We start from the raw sequence: 16,151 nt of genomic DNA, 5'->3' as shown, positions 1-16,151 counted from the left end.
AGTTAGTTGCAAACTATCTGGTGGCACCTTTATATATAGAACCATTAAAACCTCTATTCCTGAGATGGTATGACGCTTCCGCCCATTGTGATTATCATTATGGAATCGAAGGTCACTCGATCGAGAATTGTACAACATTCAAACATAAGGTGCAAGGGTTGATCAAGGCAAGAATACTGAATTTTGAAAAGAAGCCAGAACAGAATGTTAACAATAACCCACTGCCAAATCATGCTAGGGCAGGGGTAAATGCAATCGAAGGGGAGGTATATGTTAAAAGGAACATTCGAAAAGTGGAAACCCCCATGGATAAAGTGTTTGAAGCCTTGGTAAAGGTCGATATGTTAGAAGTTTGGCCGGAATGTCTTGACGTGAATGACTCGGGAGATATCTAAGGACCATACTGCTTATATCACAAAAAATGTGTGGGACATTTAATTCAAGATTGTAATTCTTTCTGAAAAGAAGTGCAAAGGATGATGGACGAATCAAGGATTGAATTTTACATGGAACCCTCAAGGCCAACATGTAAACATGATGGCCAAATATTCCACCCACCCAATTAAGATAAAACCTTTAACCATTTTCTATGAACCAAGATGAGAGTCTGTGGAAGACAAAACCCATGCCAAAATGACCATCGAGGTCCCTAAACCTTTCCCCTACAAAGATGACAAAGCTGTCCCATGGAACTACAATTACAATGTACAAGTTTCAAATGCGTGGAAATGGATGGCCGAATCTTAAGATAATGTTGTAAATATAACTGGTGTTGGGGGGGTTACCCGCAGCGGACGTTGCTATACACCAGAGGCATTAGAGAATTTCAGGAAGGAGAAGGGAAAAGAAAAAGGGCAAAATTCAAGAAAAAAAAAGTGCAATCTCAAGAATCGACAGATGGCTCAAAGGGGTTGGTGACGGAAAAAGAAGCTGCCGAGTTCCTCAAGTTCATTAAACATAGTGAGTACAATGTGGTCGAGCAATTGAACAGGTTGCTTGCTTGTATCTCACTGTTATCATTGCTCCTCAACTCAGAACCACATAGGAATTCTTTGATGAGGATTCTGAACCAAGCATATGTGGATCACAACATTTCAGTTGAAAATTTAGACTACATCATTGGGAACATTTTAGTGGGTAACATAATATCCTTTAATGATGAAGAAATCCCTTCTGGAGGTAAGGGAAATTACAAAGCCTTGCATATCACTACCAAGTGTAAAGGTTGTACCGTCGTAAAAGTGCTGCTTGATAACGGATTATCCTTGAATGTGATGCCCATGAGGACCTTGGCCCGCTTACCCATTGACATGTCTTACATGAGAAAAAGCCAGATGATTGTGAGAGCCTTTGATAGGACGAGGAGAGAAGTAGTAGGGGACATTGAGATACCGATAAAAATCGACTCGTGTACCTTTTCCACTGAATTTCAAGTTATGGATATTGTTCTTTCATACAATTATTTGTTGGGAAGACCTTGGATCTACTTGGCTAGGGCCATACCTTCATCGCTTCACCAAAAATTCAAGTTCATCGTGGATGGGAAGATTGTATGTGTTAACAGGGAAGAGGACTTACTCATAAGCAAGCTAGCGGATACTCCTTACGTGAAAGCGAAGGAAGAAGTGCCTGAATGTTTCTTTCGATCCTTCGAGTTTGTTAACACCACATATATTGAAGAAAGAACCACACCACCCATTCTGAGGCTTTCCAAAACCACCAAGATGGCTGTCAGTCAGATAGTAAGGAAAGGATACAAAGCAAGGGTAGGATTGGGAAGAGAATTACAAGGCATTAAAAGGCCAATACGTGCTACCAAAAATGAAGAAAGGTTTGGCCTGGGATATAAGCCGACTAAGAAGGAAAGAGAAGAAATGATAGCCGAAAAAAAAAAGGGAAAGGTTGGCTCACTTTAAGGGGCACGGGTTGAAAAATCATAGAATGATATATCTTCATCTATACGAAACATTTTGGTCCGGAGGCTGTATCTTTCCTAAATCACTCACCGTTGGGAGTCGAGAATCAATGTCAGCATTAAGGGAAGCCTTTTCTGATTTATCAATATCTGTAACGGAGGAAGGCAAAGAGTAGCTAGGAAATGTGGAGGGGATCCCTACTACATACCTCGGGCCACCTGAGATGAAGTTGAGCAGCTGAACCACCATGAGTTTACCAATCACTTGTGATTCAATTTCACAGTAATGCAAACTAAACATCCGTGCTTAAGCCCAAGAGCATTGAAAATTTTATGTATCGGGCTTTTTATCATTTATCATTCTAATAAATTGACATGCGTAGTGCATTTCTCACATCTCCTCTCATGATTCACCATTTCCATTCTTGTCATCTCATCCCTTTATTTTAACTATTTATCTATACAATAGCTCTACATCTTTCAATTCCCTTTACTTTTTAAGATTCCAAATAATGAATGTGAAGATGATAATGACAGTGGTTTTGAAATTAATTTTGAAAAAAGTACAAGTGTTAGTGAACTTGACGATACAGAAAACGTGGAGGATTATGATTTAACTCCGAACTTGTTAAGACAAGTAGGATAGGAGGGGAGACAAATTGTCCCACATCAAGAGACACTTGAAACGATTAATTTGGGAAATAAAGATAATAAGAAAGAAGTTAGAATTGGTACGACATTGGTGCCAATTGAAAAAGAAAAACTAATAAAGCTACTTCATGAATATGAAGATGTGTTTGCATGATCCTATCAAGATATGCTAGGACTCAATACAGACATTGTAGCCCATAAACTGCCTTTGAAACCTGAATGCAAACCAATTAAGCAAAAGTTGAGAAGGATGAAACCTGAAATGCTGTTGAAAATTAAAGAAGAGGTGAAAAAGCAGTTCGATGTAAGATTCTTGGAAGTAGCTAAGTACCCCGAATGGGTTGCAAATATTATCCCAATGCTTAAGAAAGATGGGAAAGTAAAAATGTGTGTGGACTATCGAGATTTGAATAGAGCTAGCCTAAAAGATAATTTTCTTTTGCCCCACATCGACACCCTCGTTAACAATACTGCTCGCCATTTCATGTTTTCCTTTATGGATGGTTTTTCAGGGTATAACCAAATTAAAATGGCACCAGAGGATAGAGAGAAAACTACCTTCATAACTATGCGGGGGACCTTTTGTTATGAGGTAATGCCATTTAGTTTGAAGAATGCTAGGGCAACTTATCAACGAGCCATGGTGACTCTTTTCCATGACATGATGCATAGAGAGGTTGAGGTGTATGTGGATGATATGATTGTAAAAGCTCGCAAAACAGAGGACCATGCGACCAATCTTGAAAGGTTATTTAAGAGGTTACAAAAGTTTCAGCTCAGATTAAATCTGGTAAAGTGCACTTTTGGAGTCACTTCAGGAAAGTTACTTGGTTTTATCGTCAGTGAAAGAGGGATAGAAGTTGACCCAGATAAAGTTCAAGCAATCCGTGATTTGCCTCCTCCCAAAATAAAGAAAGAAGTTAGAGGATTCTTGGGAAGGTTAAATTATATAGCCCGGTTCATATCATAACTCACACTCAAATGTGACTCAATCTTCAAGCTCCTTCACAAACACAATCCTGGGGCATAGAACGAGGAGTGCCAAGTTACTTTTGACAAGGTTAAAGAATACTTGTTGAGTCCGCCAGTGTTGGTACCACCTGTGGGCAGAAGACCTCTCTTTTTGTAGTTGACAGTAAATGAAGGATCCATGGGATGTGTGTTGGGACAGCATGATGAAACTAGTAAAAAAAAAGAGCATTTTACTACTTGAGTAAAAAGTTCACTGAGTACAAGTCCAAGTATTCCTCGTTGGAAAAGATGTGTTATGATTTAGCATGGATGGCGCATCGACTCAGGCAGTACATGCTATATCATACCACTTGGCTCATTGCAAAGTTGGATCCTATCAAATACATCTTCGAGAAACCATCCTTATCAGGTAGAGTGGCAAGATGGCAAGTGTTATTGTTTGAATATGATATTGTATATGTGTCCCAAAAAGCTATCAAAGGAAGTGCAATCACAGATTTTTTGGCGGAAAGGGTGGAGGAAGTTTATGAACCAATGGAGTTTGAGTTCCCAGATGAGGACCTGATGTCGGTTTGTCAAACAAATGAGAAGGAATCAGAAGAGAAGGAGAATTAGAAGATGCTTTGCAATAGAGCTTCGAACGCCTTAGGGCATGGCATAGGAGCCGTGTTAGTGTCACTAAAAGAAGATCATTATCCGATCATAGCTAAACTCAACTTCTATTGCACCAATAATGTGGTTGAATATGAAGCTTGTGTCATGGGTCTTCAGGCAGCAATCGAGAGGAAAATTCACATTTTGGAAGTGTATGGGGATTCTGCTTTGGTCATTTATCAGTTACGAAGAGAATAGGAGACACGTGACTCAAAGTTAATCCGATATCATAAGTATGTTTTAAAGCTGATTGAAAATTTTGATAAGATTTACTTCACTCATTTCCCCCGAGAGGAGAATCAAATGGCTGATGCATTAGCCACGATGGCAGCAATGTTCAAAGTTGGTACCGATGTCAAGATTCAACCCATTATGATTAATCTTCGAGAGTGCCCCGCACACTGCTCCAGTGTAGAGGAAGAAGTAGACGGGAAACCGTGGTACCATGATATTGTGCATTATCTCAAGTTTCAGCAGTATCCGGAACAAAGCTCAGAAAATGATAAGAAAACCATTAGAAGGTTGGCAATGAATTTTTTCTTGGATGGGGACATCTTATACAAGAGAAGTAGGGATCAAGTGCTTTTGAGATGTGTGGATTCAGCCGAAGCTCAGAGAATAGTTGAGGAAGTTCACGAAGGAATTTGTGGGGCATATGCAAGTGGGCATATGTTGGCAAGACAGGTCATGAGAGCAGGGTATTATTGGCTCACGTTGGAAACGGATTGTATAGATTTCGCTCAAAAGTGTCACAAGTGTCAGATATACGCAGACAGAATCCACACTCTTGCAAATTCACTAAATGTACTGACATCACCATGGCCATTCTCAATGTGGGGCTTGGATGTGATTGGGTTAATAAACCCGAAGGCATCAAATGGGCATCGATTTATTCTAGTGGCAATTGACTACTTCACTAAGTGGGTAGAAGCAGCATCTTATGCCAATGTGACCCAGAAAGTGGTATGTAAGTTCATTCAAAAAGAAATAATATGCCGCTATGGTCTTCCGAAAAGGATCATCACAGATAACGCTAGTAACCTCAATGGTTCAATGATGAAAGAGGTTTGTGCCAAGTTTAAGATCAAACATCACAATTCAACGCCTTATCGCCCAAAGATGAATGGAGCAGTAGAAGCAGTCAACAAGAACATCAAAAGGATAATTGAAAAGATGACAGATGTATACAAAGATTGGCATGAGAAGTTACCATTTGCTTTGCATGCTTATCGCACAACAGTCCAAACTTCCACGGGAGTTACGTCGTTCTCTTTGGTGTATGGGATGGAAGCAGTTTTGCCAATTGAAGTAGAAATCCCTTCCCTAAGAGTCCTTAAAGAAGTACAGTTGGAAGAAGCCGGATGGGTTAACGCTCGTTATGAGCAATTGAATCTCATATAAGAAAAAAGGTTGACGGCACTTTGCCATGGGCAGTTATATCAAAAGAGAATGATAAGGGCATATGGCAAGAAGGCACATCCTCGACAGTTCCAAGAAGGAGAGTTAGTATTGAAAAGAATTCTCCCGAACCAGCAGGATCCTCGCGGGAAATAGATGCCGAATTGGGAAAGACCATTTTTGGTGAGGAAAGATTTTTCAGGAGGAGCACTAATTTTGGCAGAGATGGACAGAAGGGAGTTTTCCAACCCAGTGAATGCTAATGCTGTCAAGAAATATTTTACGTAAAAAAAAATTAATAATAATAAAAAAAAAGAAAGAAGAATTTTCAAGTTGAAAACCTGAAAAGGCGGCTTGAGTATGGGAGATGTGTTTAGGGTGAAAATCTGAAAGGACAGTCTAGACACGAAGGAGGTCTAAGTACTACAAAGGCTTAACACAGAATGAGTGAAAATCATGATCCGAGATGTTCAGACAAAAGACAAGGGAGCTGACGATTGTGCCTGTTTCGAGATAAAATTTCGAGACTACTGTCAATATCTATCGGAACAGTCATTAAGAAAGAACTGTATCCCTTTTGTATTAATTAGTTTTCCCCTGTTCCTTGTCATTATTCCTGATAGTAGAAACTTCCCTCTTTTCTAATGAAAAATAGCCTTTCTGCTCTCAATATTGTCATCATTTCCATTCTGCCAAGAGAGGAGATATGAGTATATCGCATTGCATTTGTCATAAAATTGGAATGATATTTAATAAAGAGCATGATAAAGTAAGAAATGTTTGCAGTATTTTGAAAAATGATCATAATTGACGGGGGATGAAATGGAGTCTGGTAATAAAAAAAAAAGAAACAGAAAAGACTAAGAAAATAGAGAAAGAAATGGAAATAGCAACAGAATGGAGAACAATAAAAATGTGAAGAATGATTAGACCATGCATATGATAGAGGAAGAAAACAGTTGTGAGCAATGAATTGGGGAAGACGAGAGATGGGAAGCGTGATCGGTTCATCCCTCATTGATAAAAGAGAAGGCGCTAAAACACCCAAAAAAAAAAGCTGATGAAGATGATTAGGATATTTAAATTGCCATGTTCAAAGTTTTAAAACAACTGAAAAAAAAAGAAAATTCATCTTTAAAGTCGTAGAACCTCATATGAGGAACTGATTATTTTTCACCATTTCAAAAAAAGAAAAAAAGGTTTCGTTGCCTCAGTTTTGAGGAGTTCATTTTTAAAGTTTCGTTACCTCAATTTTTGAGGAGCCACATTTCCTAAATCTTCCGGGTACATTCTGAAGACCTCCGGGCACATTATTCTCTTAAATCCTCCGGGTACATTCTGAAGTCCTCCGGACACATTATTCTCTTAAATCCTCCAAGTGCATCTTCTAAAACCTTCGGGTAATTAGTTTCAAGACTTTTAAAAGTCCCATTGCCTCAGTTTTGAGGAGTTTATTATAGAAGTTTCGTTGCCTCAGTTTTGAGGAGTTCATTTTTAAAAGTCTTGTTGCCTCAGCTTTGAGGAGTTCATTTTTAAAGTCTCATTGCCTCAATTTTGAGGAGTTAATTTTTTAAAAAGTCTCATTGCCTCAATTTTGAGGAGTTTATTTTTAAAGTCTCATTGTCTCAATTTTGAGGAGTTCTATTTTTAAAGTCTCATTGCCTCAATTTTGAGGAGTTCTATTTTTAAAGTCTCATTGCCTCAATTTTGAGGAGTTTATTCTTAAAGTTTTCTTGCCTTAATTTTGAGGAGTTTAGTTTTAAAAATGTCGTTACCTAAATTTTGAGGAATTTATTTTAAAGTTTCATTGCCTCAATTTTGAGGAGTTTATTTTTAAAGTTTTATTGTCTCAATTTTGAGAAGTTCATTAAAAAAATTAAAAAAAAAGCTTTGAAAAATGATAAATTGGGGTGTCTACGTCTTTGCACTATTTCAGATTACCGAAATGCGTAAAGAGGGGCAGCTGTAGACACCATATTTTTTGTATTTAAAAAATAAATAAATATATGATAAAAAATAATATTAAACAAAAGATAAACAACAAATAAAAAATAAAAATAAAAATAAAATAAAATAAAACAGAGAAAAGAAAAAGGGAGAGGGGTACGATTAGCAGGGTGCGAACGCACCTTGCCAGGCACCTCCCTCACCCTGCCAAACGCGAAAAATTCGTGTCTGGCAGGGTAATGGAGGCACTACACTCAGCCAAAAAGCTAAGTGTATAAAGCCCCACTGTAGCAAAGGGGATCTAGAGGGAGGAAAATGAGAGCGGCAGCCACAACCTGCAAGCCAAAAAAAAATCTGCAAAAACCCAACATTCAAACCTGAGAAAAATCTCGAAGCAACTTGCAAATCAAGGAATTCCTAGATTTCCAGCAGCCACAACAATCCACAAAAAATCAAAAAATACCAAAAAATATCCAAAATACCAAAAAAGAAAAAAACTTGTGTAGTGAGAGCGAAGAGGGAGGACCGATTGGATTTGAGAGAGGGGTCGACGACCAAGAGAGAGAGAGCGAAGAGGGAGGACCAATCGGATTTGAGAGAGGGGTCGGCGACCAGAGAGAGAGAGAGCGAAAGAGGGAAGACTGATCTGGCCAAGGGAGAGTCAGCCTGTGCCGAAGAAAGAGAAGGAGAGTCAGATCCGACCATCGGGGTCCTTGCACCGACGAAGACAGGAAGTTCCCCTAACCACCGATGGTTCGTGAAAGGGAAAAGAGTTGAGAGATTTGAAAAAAAAAAGGAAGAAAAGGTTGATTTTTTAGAGAGAAGGGAAGAGAACCAAACGGGTAGAGAGAGAAACAAAAGGGGAAAATGGGGAGAGAATAAAAAAGGAAGGTTTTTATACTTGGATCTAGGCTAAAACGGTGTTGTTTTGGGGGATAAGATTGGGCAGCTCAAGGGCATTCAAAGCGACGCCGTTTTGGCTCAAGGAGGCTGAATACTTGGGGCATGCTCACGAGCTTTCTACCAGACTGATGCGTATTGGGCTAAGTTGGGCTTGAATCTTGGGTAAGTTTTAAATCTTGGGCTATTGTTTGTGATAGTTATAGTGATTTTCTTAATGTAGCCTTATGTTAGTAAAATAATGGGAACATAGTATAGTAACATGGTAATATAAATTAAAAATATAAAAAAATCATTAAAATAGAAAGCATAAAAAATAGGTAAATACTGAAAATAAAAAAATATATATAAATGAATGGAATGAATGGTAAGTTAAATATTTATATAATAAAATTAAATTTTTAAAAAAATATAAAAAAAATTGGAAATTATTAGATTATTAGCGGAGTGTTTTTGAATAATAAATATAGAATAGAACATGGGAAATATTCATGTACAATAAAACATATCCTTAGTGAAAATGAAAAAGTAAAAAAATGAAAAGACATAGGAATAAGTAAGCAATCAATAGAAATCAACTAAGAGAACAAGCAAAATAAAAGTGATACAATAAAGTATAAGAGGGATAGATAAAAGATAATATTTGTTAGCAAAAGTTAAAAATAGTATGATAAAGAAAACATTAATTGCAATAATAAAATCTATGTTTTTTTTGGGTCCATATTAATGGCTATGATAGTACATAGATTGAATGTCAAGGCACCATAATATTAATCATAGGGATAATAAATAGTGTACTGATGATAGGATGATTTATCGGGACGCGAGGAGTCGCAATCCCAGGTTAATTTTTTCTAAGTTCGGAATCCAAATTAAGGCTCCACCAGTACGATGGGAGAGCCTCGAATTTGAGTTTTCGAGATTTTTATTTTAAATAAATAAAATTTTACTATATAAAAAAAATTAGTCAAAAATAAAGAAATATAAAATGATAAAAATAGTAAAAAATGAAATTTTTGTTCACTAAGATAACACGGAATCATAAACAATTTATAAAGTATCTAATTATAAAAGGGAAATATAGAGAAGGAAAATTCATAAGAAATAGCAAGGAAAATATAAGAGAAACTTAGAATAAAAATATAAAATGTAAAAAATAATAATAAAAAATAAAAATAGAAAATATAATAATAAAAAATATATAAAGTAAAAATTAAATAATAATACTAAAAATAGTTAACTACATTAGCATAACATATATATATTGCATATCATCGCATATAAATATTTTTGTTTACGAGTTAAGCCCTGATGATGGGATCTTCCGAGGATCTTGCGAAGGCGAGTATTTCTCGAAAAGTTCCTTAGGTGAAAAGATATCTTCGATTCCCACCAGTATGATGGGAGGGATCGAGAAACATCTTTAATAAAAGGCTTTCGCTCGTATTAGGTTCATTATGCACGAAAATATTATTTTAAAAGAAAACGTACGATGACCCCGATGATGGAAATTATTCGTTGAATTTACGAAGGTGAGTTTCTCGGATAATTCCCTAGGTGAGAGAACACCCCGGATCCCACTAGTATGATGGGCGGATTTTGAAGAATGTCCTCAATAAAAGGTTATTCGTCCGACATTTTTATCACGCCATGCATTTCATCTTGCCCTGCATTTGCATTCCATTTTAGGTTAAATAGGAGATAAAATAAAAGAATAATAACTAAGGAAGTATAGTGAAATTAAAAATTAAAGCCTAATATGATAATCGAAAAATGGTACTGTTCATGAAACGGGCATCCTAAGGGTGCTAATCCTTCCCCGAGTGTAACCGTACTCCCGAACTTAGATCTAGAAAAACATAGACCAGTTTAAGGTTCTTTTCGGTGGGTTTAAAATTAATTTAAGGCTTCATCGATTAAAATCGAGTCAATAGGTGGCCAATCACACCTAGTAAAAAAAGATTGGTGGCGACTCCTAGTTTTTTTAGAGTTTTCACTCGCGTCTGGCGATCGAGTTCTCGGACTCGCACGTTACGACAAAGAGGTGGTGCCGCTTCAACAAGAAGAATTTGTGAATTCTCTTATAAATGTTTATTATGAATAGGATAAGAACATGACCTTTATGGTGCTAAAAGTGAACGACCGTTTACAAAAATATAAACAAATATTATGTGTGGAGTATCTTCAATTCTAACACTAGAAATCTAGGTTCAATTTGTGTACACTATGTACTTCGTTATGATTTTGAGATGCCTATGCTAATTAATTGATGTTTCAAATCAAAAGATACATTTTTGTATGCATAATATTAATTTGTGTGAAAAGTAGAAATAAAAAATATATTTTATAAAAAAAACCAACATTTCAAAGTATGGAGAATTATTAGATAGGTTGATATTAATAAGTAATTAATTTTTTATTATTTTAATTTACATATCAAATAATAAATGTTATTTATGAATAATGCTTACTAATGAAAAATTGCAATTGAAGAGTTATGAATAGTTATCTTATTGAATATAACTCTTTGAATTGATATGTTATGAAAGGAAATAACTTTTTACATTGAAAGACGTATAAGTTCATTTATTATATAAATATTATCATTACAAAGTCATTTTTACTATTCCGATAAGTGTGTTAAAAGACTTTATTATATCTCAAAGATTTAAAAATACATTAGAAAAAGTATTTTATTCGCATCCTCAAAATCGTATTCTTTCTCTTCTTGAAATAAATAGAAATTTTTAACAATCACCACTTCTTCAATCTTCAATATAAACATTTTAGTCATCAACACCCTCAGATCTTAAATAACAACTATATACACTTATTTCCATTTCTAGTCAACTCATCTCCAAAAATAAAAAGAGCGACGTGCCTTAACATTTTATCTTTAAACTGCTACCTTAGTTTCCAAGAGTCCATGAGTATTCCAAAGACTGATCACCATACACCAGCGTAGTCAATCTTGGTCAGTACCAAAAAGCAACAAAATGTATAGAAAATGGGACTTTCAATTCTTTGGTAATTGACTTCTCTGGTTCCTGCTTTAGATTCATTACCACTTTGGAGTTTATACTAACTTGACCATTGGAACCGACACAATATCCATATTCTTTTTGTTTGTCTTGCAAAACTCGTCTCACACCAACTTCTCATCGCGCGGACCTGACGATCGACCACAACCACCATTGAAAAATATGGGAAAGCGCCACAACAGCAATGCGGGCGTGTATATATATGGCAATCGAGTGTGGCTGGGTTTTAGATTAATGTTTTGAAATTGGTCAGAATTTAGTCGCGTTGCTTTTTCACGTCGGATACGATTTGGGACATGTTAGACCTAGTCATTAAGGTTTGTGCATCTTGATGTGTAAAGGCATCTTGCATAAGGTTTAACTCCTTTTTTCTATTTCAAGGTAATAGACATTAAATTTATCTGGATTAAGCGTCACATTGTGAACATTCACAAGTGAGGAATTGAAGTTATATTAACCATTATGACCCAAAAGGCTAGTATGAATGACTACTCGGCTTAAGAATAAATCAGAAGCGACCCAGCGGGTAGGCCGAAGCCCCGAGCCCCAAGAGGGCCGAAAGGCTAGCTAGTAGTACCGGAATGGGGTTGGGGATTCGGATCCATGTACCCTCCAAGGAGCCAAAGTCAGTGTCAGCACTCGGCAGAGGGACACAGCCGAGAAAGGGAGAAATATAGAGAGATAGGCGGTCAAAAAGGCCGGATCCTAGGCACTGTACACGCGTCAGCAACTCGCCTCTCCCTCTCTACTGCATTTTTCGTCGTCTAGCCTTTAACCACGTGTCCCTCATTCATTACCCCAATACCCCTCTCTCTCTCTCTCTCTCTTTCTCCTGCTGCCATTCTCTTACTATACGTGTGGCCTTTCTCTACTTTGTCCGAACCAGTGAAACTACTGCCCCCTCTCTCTTTCACTCACTCACGCACGCTCCACAGTTTCCCTCTACAAAAACGAAAAGAAAGAAAACAAACAAGGAAAGAAAGATAGCAACTTAGCAAGTTCCCTAGCTAGCGTAGGCTTACAACACTAAGAGAATTTAAGAGAAACATAAAAAAGAAAAGAAAGATTGTAGCAAAATACGTACGTTTATACACCACTTGAAACAGAGATGGGACCATTGTCCTGTGCTTAAATTCGAGCTTTTTCGTGGACGACACGATCCGAGTCTGCCGCTCTCTTCACTCTATCTCTCTCTCTCTCATTCTCTTTCTCTCTCTTGAAGCCTTTATCTTTCACTCTTTTCGTAGCTTCTCTTCTCTTCTCTTCCTTTCTATTGTTTTTCATAAAATCGAAATGGAAATGGAGGATCATCATCACCATCAATACGCTATGGCTGATCTTAGGCAACTTATGAATGGAAGGCCTACCCATTTCCAAGGAATCCCACAGGCTCCCGAGTTATTCTCCTCCGGCCACCGGAATCTGCCGCCACCGCAACCTCATCATCACCAACACCACCCTCACACCTTTGAGATGATGCAAATGGTTGGCAGACAAGTTGGTCACGAGTTGATGCCTCGTGGTCTTCATCACGACTTCCCTGCTGATTCTACTGCTAATAATGCTACTCCCACGGCTGCTGCAGTTGCGGTCACTAGTGCTTCTACTCCTAGTGCCAGTTGCGGATTTGATGGTGAAGCTACTGCTTTTGGAGGTGATGGAGGAACTGGGAGATGGCCGAGACAAGAGACTTTAACGCTTCTAGAGATCAGATCTCGTCTTGATCCCAAGTTCAAAGAAGCTAATCAAAAGGGTCCTTTGTGGGATGAAGTATCCAGGTACACTAATATAGTACTATACCCTAATTCTCTTTTCTTTTCTTTCTGTCTATTTCTCTTCTTCCCCCTCTTTCTTTGGCAAAGGGTTTCTATGTTTTTCTTTTAATTTGTAGCAAATTCACTAAATAATTTCCCTTTTTTTTTTTTTTGCTTTTCTTTTATATTAATTAAAGAAAATTATAATGGGTTCTTTTTCTTTCAGTGTAACTAGCTAGTGATGATGAAATGGAGTTTTTCTTCATTTCTTTTTACAAGGTTTAAACAAAACTAGTAAAGCTTTAGTTTCGACATTTTCCTTCTTACTATTACACTCGGAAAAGAAAATAAAAAAGCATTTGTTTATTTTATCATGATTGCACTGCTTTCCTTCTTTCTATCTTTAAATTTGTATTACTCATGGTAGGATCGAGTAGGCTTTGCGTTCCTTGTTACATTATTTTCAACAGAAAAACATGCGGGCTTAATTTATGTTAAAAACATGACCTCTCATTGTATTTCTTGCTGTTATTATTAAGAGAAAACTTTTGAAACAAATTAATGGTTAACAGAAAAGGACTACACTGTGAAGAAGTTCAGTTCAGAACCAGGTGTGTTGCATCTTCTTTGCAGCGCTTTCCAGGGTTTATTTATTTATTTTTTTAAAGGATGGCTGATCATTTCAATAGTCTTCCACTGACTTTTTTTTCCTTTGAAAATGTGTTGCCTTCATTCTTGTGCAAGCTTTACTGGTTTTTTGCTATAAAAATGACTAACCTTTTGGATATTTAAGTCCACATCTACTAGTTTTATCCGTGAAAAGACGTTTTATCAGTCCCTTGTAATGACCCATCTTCGTTAGCATTTTTGAATGGTCATAGTATGCTTACTTGAGTTAACTTGCTAAATGCTCACAAAGGAAAACACATAGGTTTTACATGACATTGGCAAAATATCATCACATGAACTTTTTATGGTATATCTTCATTTTTATTTTAAAAAATTTGAACTAGGGTTTATATTTGAATTTTAATTCATTTTTTTTCCATTTCCTATTCCTCTTTCTTTTCTTGCTGCAGGATCATGTCTGAGGAACATGGGTACCAAAGGAGTGGGAAAAAATGCAGGGAGAAATTTGAAAACTTGTACAAGTATTACAAGAAGACTAAGGAAGGGAAGGCCGGGAGACAGGATGGTAAGCACTATAGATTCTTTCGCCAACTTGAGGCGCTATATGGAGAGACCAGCAATTCAGTTTCAGGCCCAGAAACTCAACTAATTGGGAACAATTTTCGGTTTCATGGTACTCCCAACAGCAATACTCAAGCAAATCAAGATGTCTATCACTCTCAAAAGCTCTGTGATAGTCTTAGCCTCTCTAATTCCTCCGATTTCGACACTTCTTCCTCGGATGACAATGATTTAAGCACTGCAGGGCCAATGGAGAATGACTCGTCAGAGAAGCGGAAAAAGAAAAGGGGTAGTAGGAGCTGGAAGGCAAAGATAAAAGAGTTCATCGACTCTCAAATGAGGAAGCTAATGGAAAGGCAAGAGGCGTGGCTAGAGAAATTGACAAAGACTCTTGAGCAAAAGGAGCAAGAGAGGGTTTTAAGGGAGGAAGAATGGAGGAAAGAAGAAGCAGCCAGGATAGATAGAGAGCACAAGTTTTGGGCTAAAGAGAGAGCTTGGATTGAAGCTCGTGATGCTGCTTTAATGGAGGCCTTGCAGAACCTGACAGGAAAACAATTGAAGGTCACATCACCTGAGGAGCTAATGGCAACTGAAATGCAAAACCACAGTGAAAACCAGAATGAGAATGGAAGTGAAACTATAAACAACACTGTAAAGGCAGATGGCTGGCAAGAATCAGAGATTTCTAGGCTAATACAGCTGAGAACCAGCATGGAATCGAGGTTCCATCAAGGAGCGTGTTCAGAAGAGATTTTGTGGGAGGAAATAGCTGCTAAGATGGCTTGTTTAGGCTTTGATAGGAGTGCTTTAATGTGCAAAGAAAAATGGAATAGCATTAGTGCTTACCTAATGAAGACCAAGGAGAGTAACAAAAAACGCAAGGAGAACTCGAGAGGCTGTGGTTATTATCAGAACAATGAGGCCCTCTACAGTCAAGGAAGAGCATATTGTGAAATTAATGAGCAAGGATCTGAGACAGTGAGACTCCAAGCAAATGACGGCTCTTCCCCTTCTAACTCTAACGTTGGCAATGCTGTAAATGATAGTTGCTTTCGCTTCTTGATGGCTGATGGAGAGAACCTGTGGGAGAACTATGGTTTAAAGCTCAGCAAAGGAGAAAACCAGTAAGTTGAAAAAAAAAAAAGAAAACATGACAGATCATCTCACAATTATTCTAGCTAATCCCACATGAAATATATGCAATGGGTGGGAGAGGAGGGAACTGCTGACTCGGTAAGAGGTAAGAGATAATTGACAAATGTCCTGTATTGAAGAGGGGATTTACAATGTATAAGCAAGGAGCTGACTGATGAGAATTTATGTATAGCAAATGGTGTTTCATGGGGTCTTAGCAAGTGCATATTTTAAGATTAATGACAATAATGGGTTTAATATCTTGCTGGGGGGGAGAGAAAAAAAGGCATAAATATTGCTCTAAGACGCTGAGTTTTCATCTTAACATTTCTGAAATCTTTCCTGCTATGCGTGGAAATTTGATTATTTATGTTTGTTCTTCATCAGTTTCTTTCTTTCCATCTTTACCGATCATTTGTTGTTTAGTAATCTGGTGAAATTTTTTCTGTCTTCATATGCAAGTATTTGCATGAGTACGCGTGCCCCCACGTGTGCAGAAAAGTTTGTGTACAATTTCCTGTAGTACGGTACATAGGTTAAGGTAACAGTGATGTAGAGGAGATTATAAACCAGAAACAAATCTTTCAGCTTGTA

At 37.3% G+C, this 16,151-nt stretch overlaps 2 protein-coding genes across 2 annotated transcripts; both read left to right on the top strand.

Moving 5' to 3' along the window:
• LOC108661917 lies at positions 634 to 1,916 on the top strand. The gene is made up of 2 exons (XM_018120906.1): positions 634 to 705; positions 792 to 1,916. The coding sequence occupies exons 1-2, from the start codon at positions 634 to 636 to the stop codon at positions 1,914 to 1,916; spliced, it is 1,197 nt and encodes a 398-aa protein (XP_017976395.1).
• LOC18598163 (trihelix transcription factor PTL) lies at positions 12,687 to 16,151 on the top strand. The gene is made up of 2 exons (XM_007027566.2): positions 12,687 to 13,256; positions 14,312 to 16,151. The coding sequence occupies exons 1-2, from the start codon at positions 12,772 to 12,774 to the stop codon at positions 15,549 to 15,551; spliced, it is 1,725 nt and encodes a 574-aa protein (XP_007027628.1). The 5' UTR covers positions 12,687 to 12,771; the 3' UTR covers positions 15,552 to 16,151.

This window comes from Theobroma cacao, chromosome 5, assembly GCF_000208745.1.
Source record: "Theobroma cacao cultivar B97-61/B2 chromosome 5, Criollo_cocoa_genome_V2, whole genome shotgun sequence".
In the NCBI taxonomy this organism is placed as follows: Eukaryota; Viridiplantae; Streptophyta; class Magnoliopsida; order Malvales; family Malvaceae; genus Theobroma; species Theobroma cacao.
This window is presented reverse-complemented; position numbering and strand designations above follow the sequence as displayed.

What these genes read in the sequence shown, in the direction of transcription:
- LOC18598163 (XM_007027566.2), top strand. Translation starts at nt 12,772, where the DNA reads ATGGAAATGGAGGATCATCATCACCATCAATACGCTATGGCTGATCTT. An exon ending in TTGTGGGATGAAGTATCCAG is followed by an intron (nt 13,257 to 14,311) that starts GTACACTAATAT and finishes TTCTTGCTGCAG; the next exon opens with GATCATGTCTGAGGAACATG.
- LOC108661917 (XM_018120906.1), top strand. Translation starts at nt 634, where the DNA reads ATGACCATCGAGGTCCCTAAACCTTTCCCCTACAAAGATGACAAAGCT. An exon ending in CATGGAACTACAATTACAAT is followed by an intron (nt 706 to 791) that starts GTACAAGTTTCA and finishes GGTTACCCGCAG; the next exon opens with CGGACGTTGCTATACACCAG.